This window comes from Oxyura jamaicensis, chromosome 23 (genome assembly GCF_011077185.1).
Source record: "Oxyura jamaicensis isolate SHBP4307 breed ruddy duck chromosome 23, BPBGC_Ojam_1.0, whole genome shotgun sequence".
Lineage (NCBI taxonomy): Eukaryota > Metazoa > Chordata > Aves > Anseriformes > Anatidae > Oxyura > Oxyura jamaicensis.
In genome coordinates this window covers 2,383,448-2,397,236 of record NC_048915.1, presented here as the reverse complement: position 1 = coordinate 2,397,236, position 13,789 = coordinate 2,383,448, and the positions used below count along the sequence as shown (strand labels likewise).

At 49.4% G+C, this 13,789-nt stretch overlaps 1 protein-coding gene across 22 annotated transcripts in view; it reads left to right on the top strand.

The window, feature by feature from the left end:
- Positions 1–12,238, top strand: part of EPB41 (erythrocyte membrane protein band 4.1) — an 82,090-nt gene extending 69,852 nt beyond the window's left edge. For 12 of the 22 annotated variants that reach the window (XM_035345593.1, XM_035345584.1, XM_035345582.1 and 9 more), the window contains 6 exons: positions 2,412–2,918; positions 4,100–4,228; positions 5,763–5,864; positions 6,355–6,435; positions 7,621–7,728; positions 8,521–12,238. In XM_035345593.1, the coding sequence (XP_035201484.1) occupies positions 2,412–2,918; positions 4,100–4,228; positions 5,763–5,864; positions 6,355–6,435; positions 7,621–7,719 (918 nt within the window). In that variant the 3' untranslated portion in view covers positions 7,720–7,728; positions 8,521–12,238. The remainder of the gene's footprint in view (positions 1–2,411; positions 2,919–4,099; positions 4,229–5,762; positions 5,865–6,354; positions 6,436–7,620; positions 7,729–8,520) is intronic. The other 10 variants (XM_035345592.1, XM_035345594.1, XM_035345595.1 and 7 more) reach the window with 1 other exon arrangement.
- The last annotated feature ends 1,551 nt before the right edge of the window (positions 12,239–13,789 follow it).

Below are 13,789 nucleotides of genomic sequence, written 5' to 3'. Positions count from 1 at the left end.
TGACAGCACGTAAATCCAGCTTTTAAAGCAAGGTTAAGACATGGGCATTTGAACTTGGTAACCTCAGTTTGTTCTCTGTTCTGGGAAACACTGCAGTATCGTATCTCGTATCAGGCAAAATGAGGGTAGGATCTGTGTGTGCCTTCTGGCGGAGAACATATGGAAGTGGTTTTCGTTCAGAAATAGCACTTCCATATGTGTGTAGTCTGAGCTGATCGTCACAGTGCTAATTACTCTAACTTCGCTCCTATTAAATGCATTTTCCTAAGCAATAACCCAGGAACTTAACAGAAGCCAAAGAGGCTGGAAATCCTAAAGGACAGAAATCTGACAGGTAATCTATCATAAAATGAAGAACCTGACATAAGGAACATTAAAGAACATAACAAAACATAATATAACATACAGAAGCTGGGCACTGAAAAGTTCCTGGGAAGAATGTTGGAAGAGTCCTGTCTTGAAATGATACTAAAAAAAGCATCTGTTTGTTCCTAGAGAAAGCAGTTACAATTCCTAAAATACTATTGAACTGTGTCATTGGATGAGGACAGTCAGGGTGGAAGCTTCTGGTGCCCAGCAGATGCGTTGTACCAAATAACCCACAGGCTTCGGATCTCGTATTTTAAGTGCACGTTACAGTTTTTTGGTTGCCCAGAGAATCTTTGTAACAGAAAGGCGATGCCACAGTTTTTGTTCATCTTAATACCGCCACAGAATTAGGATAAAAGTTGTCGACGACGGGCTTGCCATACTTCAATGAAATTGAATCACCGTTTTTGGCCGTACAGATACGTGGCTGTTTTTACACAAAGTTCCCAGAAATCATCCATGAGGCTGTCAATGATTGATAAGAAGCAGTCATTAGCTTTGAATTAAGTGGTGTCCCTCTGTTTTTTTTTCCTCCTTGTTGCCTGATGCTGGATGAGGCAGCGGTTTGGATATGTCTAAAACAGTAGGAGCTGATAACTGCCTATTCTGCCCTTCCTGAAAGGCAGCTTTCCATGTCAATAAGGAGAGAAACACAAGTTCTAGGGGGTTGTAGCCGTCATTCACAGCTTGTGCCAAAAATGCTGCTTCTCTCTGAGAGTTAGTGTGTATTAAGTACTCATCACTCGGGCAAACAGCTGATTTTTGCTAAAGCTTTCTGTCTTGTTCATGTTTTAACCCTTCTCTTCTCTTTTGTCACTGTGCTTCCCTTCTGGCTAGAGGGCTCCCAGAGATGTGCGAAGACCTAGTTGAGAACTTGCTAAGGAGCTGAATGGAAGGCAGCATAGCACCAGCCTTAGCTAAACCCTCGGGTTTGGCGCTCTTCTAAAATATCTCAGGTGCTATAGACATGCTTGCTTGCTTCTCGGAAGGCTGGGTTGCTTTATTACCTATCTTCTCAACCGTGCACCACCACAAATGCCAGTTGTGTTGTACCTTCGGGACGTTAAGCTACTGCAAAGGTTTCCCTGCACCAGCTGCTTAGCGATAAAGTACGTCACAAATATTTCAGTAGCCCCAAACAAATGCTTAAGTGCAGCTATGAACCGCACGCCCAGCGGTGATGGGGTCAGCACACATCAGTGCCAACGTCTGGCTTTCCCGTTTAAAGCCCCATTTCTTTATTCTTCAGCTGAAAAGTTCTGTGCTAAGCCGTGCAGGGTAGTGGAGCTGGTTTGTCTGGAAGAAGCGGTACCGTTTCTTTCAGCTGACCAGGCTGCATCACCGGCTCAGGACCCTCTTGGTAACTGAATCAGTTGATTTCAATGCCAATTCTTACAATAATTTTACCGATGCCATTACGACTTTTTGCAGGCCTGGCTGTGTTATCCTAGAGGCTGCAGCAGCAAACGGGGTGCTCGGCGGTGTGTTCCCAGGTGACAGGAAGACAGCAAAGCTCAGGCTCTGCAGATTGGTCCTGCACGATAATTCTGGGTTCATTCTCTTAATCTCCGTGTGCAAATTAAAAACACAACCTGAACTATTTCAAAGAGGTGAAAGCAGCATTGGTGTATGGTTTCAGTGTAGCTGCTGGGTTTTGTTGCACATACGAATTTTGGATGTGCACAGAGGCCCCCGCTTGCCACACTGAAATTATTCCTGTTCCCAAACCAGACAAAAAGTTGAAGTGGTGGTTCTTCATTTAGGTGCAGAGCGTTGTTTTAATGTTAATTCCTTAAACCTTCAGACCACGGGTTACTAATCCACCAGGAGGGCTGTGGCAGTAAATCCACCGGATACATCGCGTATCACAAAGGCTGGCAAGCTCTGAAACGTTCAAGATCCGCTGCTGTTGCATGCATTACTGGAGATGTGATGTATTATAAGAGACCGATGTTTTGTCTTGATGCTTCATGACCTTCTGTTCTCCCTAACTCTCTCTTTCTCTCTCTCTCTGGCCTTTTTGTGTATTCGTTTCTTTTTAGAATATGAGTGACTTTCTCTCCAGAGAGGATGTGGCTGCAGTGCCAGAGAGGAAAAGTGTTAACACTGGCTTTGAATGGGAGGGCCCAAAGCAGTCGGTAGCTTTTAGTGAGACCCAAATGCCACCACCTGCCTCAGAGCCTTCTCCGAGCCGTGACTTTGGCGCTTCCTCCGTAAGCAGCGAGGAGGAGGAGGAGAAGGAGGAGGAGGAGAAGGAGGAGGAGGAGGAGGAGGAGGAGGCTGCCCCCAACCTCCCCGAGGGCCAGGAGGACCCGAGCTGTGCCGAGGGGCTTTGTGCAGCTGTGGAAAAGCAGGCGGCTGACTCAGAGCTGCCTGAGCTGGAGCCCGCAGCGGTCCCTGCTGCCCCTCCGCCGCAGCCCTGGGGAAGAGAGGAGGTGGCAGAGGATGGCGAAGACAATTTTGCGGGAGAGCCGCTTAGAAAGCTAAATGGCGAGCGGCCCGACTCGAGCGTTAATAACGGGCTGCCGGCGGTCATTCGCTGCTTCCAGGTAGTGAGCTCGCTCCCAAACCTCCCCGTCTGGCTTTGGGCTGGGACCCCAAACACTGCAGCAAGCAGATGCCACGCACCCACAAAGAGGAGTTTCGCTTACTTGGACTCTTTCTTGGAGCTAATTACCCGGTTAACCTCCTGCAGTCGGTACACACGAGCCCCTCTCAATTTATTTGTGCATGAAATACAAGGCTTGCCTTGGCGCAATGCCGTTTGCCTTTCTTTGATCAAAGTGCCCTGGCACATCCCCCAAAAGGGAATCGTTTAGGCTCCAGGGGCGTGTAATTTTAGCTCCTTAAGGATTTTGCTGTCTCCTGCTGTACTGCAAGGCTGAGCCGTAGTGCAGCAGAGCAAATTGGAAGCGCTGTCAAGCGTGCGTTTACATCGCAACCGTGGGCTTTGACGTCCCTTTCTGCTCCCCACCGCGGGAGATATTTTTGCCTGCTTCAGTGTTCCTGACGGTTAATCGCTTGCGTTCGATAGACGTGTCCGTTCACCCTGCTAACAATCACGGTGGCATCTGTCAGGTTTGGGACGGTGAGCAGAAGTGGAGTGATCCGGGGAAGCACCGTGGGTCTGAACTAACTCTGTCTTCCTTTGGATGATTATCAGGTGGTGGAACAACTGATTTCTCTCCCTCCCCCCATTTCTCTTCCGAGATGTCATGGTTCTGTTTTGTCTGACATTGATTTAATAAAAGTTAAAGACCTAGGATGAGGAATTTTAATAAGGGTTTCACTCGTGGCCAGGATAAAGCTTCTCAGCTGTGAGCAAGTCTTCATTTGTCCAGGGTTTGTGATAATCTTGACATATCAGTAAACGAGGGTCATCGCTTACTGGCAGCTGGCAATGGGCTTCTAGTAATTAGAAAGTTAATAATCAGTGGAGGCAGTTTCCTCGTGGTATTGTGACACACGGCTTAAAGCCTTAATGCCTTTGGGCTGCCTTGAGGCCACGGCATCTGGGAGGGTCCAGAGGATTTCTGCCTGTTTAATCCTCACACGTGGTCTTTGACTTCTGGAAGTGTGTCGTACCAGAGGCTTAAAAATAAAGACTCCGGGCTGACCTGGGTTCCCGCAGTGCTTTTATCAGATCAGTGTCAGAACATTTGCCAGCCACGCAGTTAAGTGGAAACGCTACCCGGGTGTTCACTGAGCTGTTTTTCAACCTGTTCCATAGCCGCCTCTAGTGAAGACGCAGACAGTCACCATCTCCGACGTGTCCAATGCTGTCAAAAGCGAAATTCCAACAAAAGAAGTCCCCATCGTTCACACGGAGACTAAGACCATCACCTACGAAGCTGCCCAGGTAAGGTGTGTTCGGATTAATTTTCCAGGGGCTTAATTAAACTCATCCAAACATATCCGAACCCTTTGGGTGAGACAGCAGCCCCGTGTGTTACCACCTGCCGTTCTCTGAACATCCGAGGCGCAGCACAGAGGTCAACGAATCCTGTGGACATTTCCAGGTGCCTCTGATGTTTTTAGAGTGGCGGTGCTTTTGCTATCCCTGGAGAGTAGTTACTTTTTCAAGAGGCGTAATTACTTTCTCAAGAGCTGTAATTACTTTCTCGAGGTGTGCGTTTGCAAACAGAGTTTATCTTCAGCCACTGGTCGCGTTGGGATGTGGGTTAGGCTCTACAGAGCTGGCCCGAGTTGGCCTTTTTTCTGCAAGAGATGGTTTGGCTTGTTTACCCCAGCTCTGCTTGCTGTGTATGCCTGTTCAGAACTTTGTTTATAAACGATTTTGGAAATGTTTGAAGTTTGTCCCTGAGGCTTCCACACGAAAACAGGTGTTGAAAAACAAAATTACCGTAGAAAGTGATAATCGGAGTGGGTATCTCTGCAGTGACTGGAAACTGGAAATGCTAGCGGAGCAATAGCAGCTTACGCAGGTATGGTTTCACTGCTGAGGTTAATTTTAATCATCAGTATAAAATAGGTTTTATTTGTGTATTGAGAATTTGGATTCTTTGTTAGCTTGGTTTTGTCTGAACTGTGGTTGTCAGAAGCAGCCCGTGGTGCAGGGACTGTAGGGCATGGTGATTAGGTTCAGGTTTGGATACCCCGTGGCCCACTTTTGTATAATTTGGGATTCCTGAGGAGGACAAAATACTCTCGGGGTGCTGAGTAGTAGAACAAGGCTGGGCACCAACATTGCTGCTGCTTATGGTGTGCGTTGGACTTAGCAGCTGGCCCTGTGGAAGGGTCTAGCTCTTGCAGGGAAAAGAAAACTGAAAGGGAGTTTCCAGGGCTTGGAGAAGTCGGCGTGGGTTGTGGTGTGCCATTCGCTTTCTCCTGGCCTGTGGAGAATGGTCCCACCTTGTGGTAGCTCCAGGTACCGGTTGCTCGTGGACGTTGTTCCTTCCCTTCTAGGGAGACACGGACAGCAGAGCCAAGGCAGATTAGCAAAGAGGACTTTGGGATTTTTAGGCAGACCTTGAGAGGTCGAGTTGTGCAAACTGGGAGCCAAGTAACCGGCTCCAAAACCAACCGTTTGTAGTTCAGCAGTAGCTGGACGTGGTGCTTCTGCAGAGCTTGAAGTAAGTGATGTACAAGGTGGTGGCAGGAAGGAGAAAGGGTGGGGGGAAAAAAACTTCCTTCCAAATCAAATGTTGCTTGGAAGTACAACCCAGTGGAAAGAAGCTCCTCCTGCACCACTGCTGGTGGGTCGAGGGGGGCCGAGTCTCCAGAGACCCAAGAGGGGTCCCGTGCAGCTGAGAGCAGTCTGCTGTTGAGATGAGTTTTTATCCTCAGGTCGCACCCTGCTCTGTTGATGTGAAGCCTTGTTTCTGTCCACGCTGCCTATGGAGGCTGACGGCCTCTTCTTTTGTCTCCCACAGACGGATGGTGGCAATGGAGATTTAGACCCTGGCATCCTGCTCACTGCTCAAACCATCACTTCGGAAACCACCAGCAGCACCACCACCACGCAGATCACTAAGGTAACAGCCAGGGAACGCGATACAACAGCGATGACAAAGATAAAACAATAAAGTAAAACAATAACATGATGGAGCGCAGGGTTGAGCAATAGGAAAAAAAGTTTAAGCTCCAGTTCCTTTAAAAAAATAAAAAAGAGATTAATATCTAAACAAAGCCCAAGGGTCCCAGAACTGCCTGTGTTGCATTAAGACTGGAGATAACGTATTACGTGGAGTCAGGTCTGGACATGGCTGTAGCCATCCTGTGGTCAGTAGGAGAGAAATGTAGTGAGTCAAAGCTCCTCACCGGTTCAGTTCCAAGAGAAGATCATTGAATACCTGGCAGCTTTTCTTTATGAGCAGTGGCAGTTCTCCTCTGTGATGCTGATACTCCGGTATGCCAGCAGTATTTGGTAATCCTATTTTTGGATACCATCTTTAGACAGGCAGCCCCAGCGCACTTGTATTCCTGTTCACTTCTCGACTAACCGTAGTATTCCCTCCGTACTAGACTGTAAAAGGTGGCATTTCAGAGACGCGGATTGAAAAGAGGATTGTCATCACAGGAGACGCAGATGTAGACCACGACCAGGTAGGAGCTTGGACACAGCCCAAAAGAGCTTTTCAGAGTTTCAGCCAGACTGCCTTTCTGAAGATAGCTTTGTCAGAAAACAATCTAGGGAAATTTTTCTGGAGTAGAAATAAAGCTTCAAAACTGATTTCAGTAATATTTTTGACAGCACGCAGTTTCATAGCGGGACCAGCAAAGGTTAATTCTGCTCCGAAGCTGGTCTTGGCACAATTTTTTAATACAAGAGTTGTTTTGGAAAAATGCAATTTAAAAATATCTGCAAGAATGTGAAAGAAAGGTTTTCCTTGACATCTGGATTATCTGCATACATTTTCTCATAACTTTGAAGCAGGATTGCTGCAGCGTAGTGCCAGACGTCACTGCATAGCTCTCAGCACCACCCGTGTTTAGCACTGGGTAGGAGATGGCCTGCATTAAATCTTGTAGGCTTTATATGAAAGCCTTTGTGATGAGTCAGCCCCACTGGCCTCTAGCATGTGTTGGAAGTGATGATTTTGTCATTAGAGAATCATACTTTAATTTTAGTCGCAAGTATCGTGGGCCTGGAAAATATTTGTATGACAAGAAGTAGTTAATTAATTCTAACAGAAAATGTCTGAGAACATCCTCAACGTGCTAGTCACACTTGCTGGGAGAATAAACAGTTGGCTTAATTGCTCCCATCCATCTTCTAAGATGGGGCAGCTGAGAGATGTGGTGTATTCTTAGAAAACCATCCTGCCTTTCACAAATAACCCAGTGCCACTGCAAGTTGTCCTCTCCGTAGGACCCAGCTCGTGCTGCGGTAGCACAGTGCCCACTGCGTGCCAGGACTCCCCAGCACAGCCCAATGGCACACTTCTTCTGCCCGAAGTTCATGGCCAGGCTTTAATTCCCGTAGTGTCGATGTGCGTGGAGCCAAAATTACCCAACTATTGCAGGAGTTTCCTCCTCGCCTTGTGTTCCCACTGGGACCAGGAGTCCTCAGGACCTGTTAATTCTCGGCTCGGCGCAATGCGCGGCATTTCTTCCTGCCGTGCCCTTACACCTAGGAGGAATTAAGCTTTTGCAGCCTGCTTAAGCCATGTTTCCTTCCACACTGTGCAGCCAAAGTGGTTTCACTTTTCCTTTTTTCTGTGTCGTGAGCTCGAGCACCCTTGCTGGCCTGCAGGCTCTGGCACCTCTCTGACGTGTGGGCTCTTGCAGGTGCTGGCGCAGGCCATAAAAGCGGCGAAGGAGCAGCACCCGGACATGTCGGTGACCAAAGTGGTCGTGCACCAGGAGACCGAGATTGCAGAGGAGTAGCAAGGCTGTGTAAGTAGGGGATGACGCACAAAGAAAGGGCAGGTGCTGTTTTCTCCTTGGGACAGGTAGCTGGAGCTCCGTGCAAGTGATGTTTGGCTCAATGTGGTCAAAATTTACCTAAAATTATTATTGTTCATTGACGACTCCTGCTCAGACTGTTCCTACTAAATCATTTAAGGCTGATGTAGCAGGCACAAATGCAGACTAATCCTGCGGTGGAAGTCAGCCAAAAAAAAAGGTCTAAAAGAACCTACGTGCATGATGAGGCTGCTGGATCTCACCGGCCACCTCCAATCCCTCAGGAGCATCCTGACTTTCACAGAGGCCCCTGCCTGTGTCAGCCCCGGGCAGTGGGGCCACCCCATCCTGCTGCTCCTGATGTGCTCTGAAGGTCGCTTTGCACTTTGGTGGTTTGGGGAAAGAGTTTGGGGGCTCCAGCTCTGTCTGTGTGCCGGTGGTGTTGGTGCCCTCATGCAGCCAAAGCTGGTGCTCGCAGGCTTGGGAGGTGGAACGGGAACAAGTTAGGCGAGAGGACAGAGCACATTATTTAACAGGCACTCTGGTTTCACCTTTTAACTCTCCACAAACTCTAACAAAAATGACAGGGGTTTTCTAAGGGCTCCTGGAGCTGCAGCTCTCAACGTTGGCCCTTCGGGGAAAGGCGCTGAGCCTGGCCCCTGTGCCACTGGCAACAGCCCATCTTTTGTTCTCAGCTCTCCGATGGCTTCAGGGAGGCGTGTTCTGCTCTTTCACAGAGAGCTGGTTGGTAGAAGCTGTACCTTACCCTGTTTCTCTTTCTAGGAAGCGTTCCTTCCAGACAACACCAGGAAAAAGAAACCCAGCAAAACTACAGAAAAACTACCTGGAGCACAAAGACCTCGGATTTGCAAGACTTTACACTCAGAGACTGAACATTCATATCATTTATTAGGAGTTGCGCTTTGACATTTTACTTGTGATTTTCCAGAATCCACCGGATCCTCTTGGATATAGTTCTTTTTTTTTATATATATTGTGACAAACAGTATGCCATATTTCTAACTGTACTGAATATTTTTTACAGGTTTTCAATTTTGCATTCCCTCTCACGCATAGCCTCTTCAGATACAGGCCCGAACACAAACCGCAGGGCTCAAAGGGTTGGTTTTGTGTTCTTCTTGTTTTTAAGTCTTATTCCCTCAGCCTTGTTCAGGTATAATGGAGCTAAGCCACACCAACGCGTAGCCCGAGCGCAGAATCTGTGCTCGTGTTCATAAAGCAATGGGTCCTTCTGCCAGAAGAGTCAGTTTCAAAGGTCGGCCTTGAGTTTGTGCAGCATTCCCACTTGCCTCTTGATTTTTAGCTCTAGGGAGTTTGAGACTCCAGCCGGGATTACGGGGGGCACCCAGAGCTTCTACCTTCGCTTTGAGTTTCCTTACCTTTGGGTTTCGGACCCCGATGTTTGAACGCAGTAGGGTTGTGTGGTGTAGCGTATGCACACAAATTAATAGTTGGCTAGATTTAAGGAATACTGGAAGTTGCTTCGAGTATCTTATACTGTGAATTCTAGAGCTTTAAGGGGACTGTGATAGGCACCTCACCTTCCTCCTGTGCATCTCTGCCTGTTTGTGTTTTCTAGATGCCATTAAATTAAAAAGCCCTTAGAGGTGTGTGTTTAAGGTGTTTGGACTCGGAATGCTATTAAGGTAGGCTTACGCAGCATTCACAGTAACTGATTTTTTTCAGTGTCATAGTTTTTCACTTGTTGGTGTTAATTTTGTTGATTTTTAAATGTTTTGTTTTTGTTTTTTTTGTAAGTCATGGGTTGGGTGGTTTTTTTTTTCCCCCTTGCCAGTGCTTATTTAAAGCTGAACACGTTACCCGTGTATCAGGGCAAGGTGTTACATCCTACTATCATTTAATTTAAATTCCTTCAGACAATCCTTCCCTAGGCCTGCCAGCTGGATGCGGAGAGGCTGAACGAGCAACTGGGAGGTGTCAGGCATTGCTGCTTGTGATAAAGCCAATCCAGCACACGTGGGAAGTGCTGCCACCCCCTCCTGGTTTAAGGGTCTGGACTTGTTTGGATTTGTGACCGCCTTGCTGGAATGAAATACCAGGGCTGGCAGCTGCGTCTTTGGGCTTAGCTTACAGACCACATATAAAACATCTTTTTTAAAAAAAACAAAGGAAAAAACAAGTGCACAGTGCTTGTTTGTTGACACTCCAGCCATCTGAACCACACAAATTCACCTTACGGCCTCTTCCTGCAGTCACTGCTGGAGTGTCCTGCAGGGGCTGTCGCCAGCCAGGCGGCGCCGACCCCAAACCTCACCGCTTCTCCCGCGCCGGGGCTGAGCGCTCGCTGCTGCTTCCTGAGTCTCGTGGGCATGCCCTGGTTTCTCCTTCCAGCACTTAAAAAGGAAAAGAAAAAAAAAAAAAATGTAAAGTCTGCCCAGACACTTGTGAACACTTTAGTAAGGCTTTGAGGTTGTGATTATTTTATTTTTTTATGTAGTGTGGCACATTGGTAGCTGAGGGCGTGGAGTGCTTTGCTGCTGCTCCTCAGTCGAGGAAGAAAATGGCAATAAAAAAAAGCTCTCTGCTATTTTAACTTTGAATAATTTCTTTCAGAAGTCACTGGATTTAGCTCAGGCTGCAAGGACTTGCTGTTTAGCCAAAAAAAACAGCCTTCGAACTACACTGTGGCTGAGTGTAGCTTCTCAGGTTCAGGTGCAATTTTAATTAAGCTGTCAGTATTGACTGGAGCCCACGCTGAGAACACTGGAGCTGCTGGATTTTTGCTTTCTTTGCTTTCCCATCCTGGTGGCTGCTCGGGGGACTCGGTCCCCTCCTGCACTGCTCTGCCTCCGCGTGCAGGCACCTTCCCCTTGCTGCCAGTGCCCTGCTGGGCACCGGGCAGGAGTTAGGGAGCCCGGTGCCCCGCAGCTGCAGTGCGGAGATCACGTCTTCCTCTTCATGCCTGCACAGCCCTCTCCTTCCCTTTCTGCAACCCGCACCCTTTACTAGGTCAGCGTCTCTGCTCTCTGTCCTGGACTTAGTGGGGTGACGCTTGCCTTAAACACCCGTCGCGCTGAGCAGCTGTCTGCTGATGCCCCTTTTCTAGGATTTTTACTTTATTTTTTGCCACTCGCCCCTTCCTTCTCACCCCGTAGCCGCTCACTGATGGGCAGTCCAGGGCAGAGCAGCCGTTAAGAGGATTCCTGAGCTCTACCAGACAAAGCCAGGGGTGAATTAAGTCTGTCCGTAGCACTTAAAAAAGGCAGGCACAGGCATTTAGGGGGACACGGTGCACGGCTGATGCTTGGCCCTTGGTGTTCAGCTGGGGGTCCTGAGCCCTGACCAGAACAAAGCACTTTGAGTGGGAGCTTTCCAGGCTGCAAAACCTGCTGACACCAGCGGCAGCTCCTTACCCGAAGGGCTGCAGGAACGTGTGCTCACCGTGGCTGCAAATAACAATAATCCTTTTTTTCCTTCTATTTTTTTTTTTTCTTGGATTTTGGGTGGCTGTTTCCACCTTGCTCACTCTCACACTCCCCCCTTTTTAAGTTCCTGTTTTCCTCACCTGTTCCAAACAAGTTGTCCCCGGGGTCCTCCCTGGGGCGAGCACAGTCGCTGGAGCTGCCTTCAGCCGCCCTTGTTGGGCATCAGCCGACATTTCCCTGACATTTTCCCCAGAACTGACCCCGTGGCGGGGGGGAACCCTGTCCCCTGGATACCCCAGCCCAGCTGGACGGAGCAATCATAGCCTGGGCAGAAGAGAAAAGCTCCCAGCAGCTCCAGCCCCCCGGAGCAGGCTGCCCCCAGGCGCAGCGGGGCCGCCCGCACCCCTTCCTCCTACACCGCGCTTTTAAGAACTTGGCTCCCGGCGTGCTGCGTTAGTCCCAGGGACAAAACAACCCGGTCAGGCCTATTTTTATGAACGTTCCCAGCTCTTCCCACTCTACAAATTCACCCGGAGACTGTCTTGATTGTATAATACACATTAGATGGAAGCTATTTATATATGAATGAATGTTTTTATAGAAAGGAAGGCGAGGAGCTCGTGACCTGGTCGCATCCATTAAACTGGAAGGGCAGCGCCGGCGGCCGCACAGCAAGCTCTGAACAACACAGTGGTGTTATCACAGGACTGACTGATTTCTGGTTTTAATAAACTGGTTTGCTGATTTCCTGAGCGTACAATTACCTTAAGAGGTGGTAGTGCCCCGACCTTAGAGATTAACCTTGTAAAAAAAAGAAAAAAAAAAAAAGGATTTAGTTGAGAATATGAAGGAGCTTTGTAAAGTTTTTTTAAAGGCAATTGTGAATTGTCTAGGCTAGCTGTTTACATTCTTCTTTATAAAAATAGGAACTTTTAAAATGGGCAAATCTTTATAGCTGGGATAGCGATGGGAGCTGTTATTTTGGACTTTCATAGTAAATCAAAGGGAAAGTTGCCGTAGCATTTAGACAGATGTAAGTGTTCAGTATTGCTTCTTGTATTGCATTTTTCAATAAATTTTCAAACAAAACCGTCTCCCTGCCTCTGAAGCCGCCTTCTTCCTCCTCCCCTTGTCCAGCTCCCTGTTCCCAGCCCAGAGCTGGTGCAATTTGCTTTTCCAGCCCCTCGCCTCCCATCCCGCTGCTGTGCGCCGCAGCCGCTAGAGCTCTCCCGCGCTCCGTGCCCACCGCGGCTGCTCCCGGCGGCTGGAGCAGCTCCCAGCCAGGCACGTGCTGGGGTACGATGGTTGTAACGGAGCCAGCTCTCGTTCAGGATCACCGTTTTCACTAAAGCATCGCTGTTTAATATCAAAACCGCCGGTGGAGCCCGGGGTGAGCGCAGGTGAAAGCAACCGCTGCTGAACCCAGAGCGAATGTGATGGAACTGGAGCAGGGATAGCAGCTAACGCTGCTTTTCTGGGGGCCTGTCTCATTTTTCTGGCTTCAGCAGCTTTTGCTAGGAGCAAGAAATACACCGACAAGAATGCTGATGGGGCACCCTGGCAGCTAGCCCAAAGAAGAGACCAAAAGCTGGTCCCATTGCTGCAGGCGGGATGGGGCTGGGACCTGCGGGATCCAGCACCAAGCACTCCCTGCAGAGCCTGGGGTTGCTTTTGCTGGCTCCTCGCCAGGCACAAAGTTGCATCCCCGTGCCTCAGTTTCCCCAACAGGCAGGAGAGGTTTGCATAACCCTGTTGACACGAGTGTGAGTGCCGACGTGGCCACAAAGTCAAACTGCTCTCACCCAAATCCACTGCGCCGACAGCGCGCGTGCTTGGCCGCAGGGCCGGGATGCTTTCAAGCCACTCCAAGTTTTAAATCGCAGTGAGCTGGAGGCAGAAGTTAAAGAAAAAAAAGGAGCTGTAGAAGCCAGCCACAAAGAGTTGGGTAACGGCCACTGCTGGCTCCTCTGTGATATGTCAGGGTGCCTCGACTTACGGAGCGAGGCAGAGCCGAGGCGCATTGGTTCACCTGCAGCTCCAGCCGCAGGCTCCTCGCTTTGTCCAACCCCATTAGGGTCATGGTGTACAGCAGCACTTTGAAATGCTCCTTAAATAACCCCGTCCCGGGCATGCAGAGGACTGCAGCAAATTCCCCAGCACAATGCAGCCAGAAGCCGGCGCGGTGCCGGGGGGCAGTCGGCACCCAGCCCACCCTCATCGCCTCCGTCCCCATGTCAGCGAGGAGATGAACCGGGCTCAGAAACAGGAGTTTGGGGCAAAAACTAGCTAAACCTGGAACTGCATTCAGCTGGGGAAGTTAAAACTCGGCCTGGAGACGGGGTCTCTGCTTCCCTTTAGCCCCTGCCTCAGTTTCCCTCCCGCAAAGGCTGCCAAGCTCGGTGGCGTGTTGTTGCCTGGCTGCAAGCAAGGGGGAAAACAACAGGCAAACAAACACCATGGAAATCTGAAGAGATGCAAATAACAAGGGAAAAACAAACCCGTCCCAACAACAGAGCCCCCCCCAGGGGCCCCGCACCAAAGAGAACGGCCCCGTCTCGGGGCTCCCATCCATCTGGAGAAGCCAAAAGCGCCGCTCCCCCATTCCCAGCCCCGGTCCCGCTGGGAGCAGAACGTTCCCGCTCGCA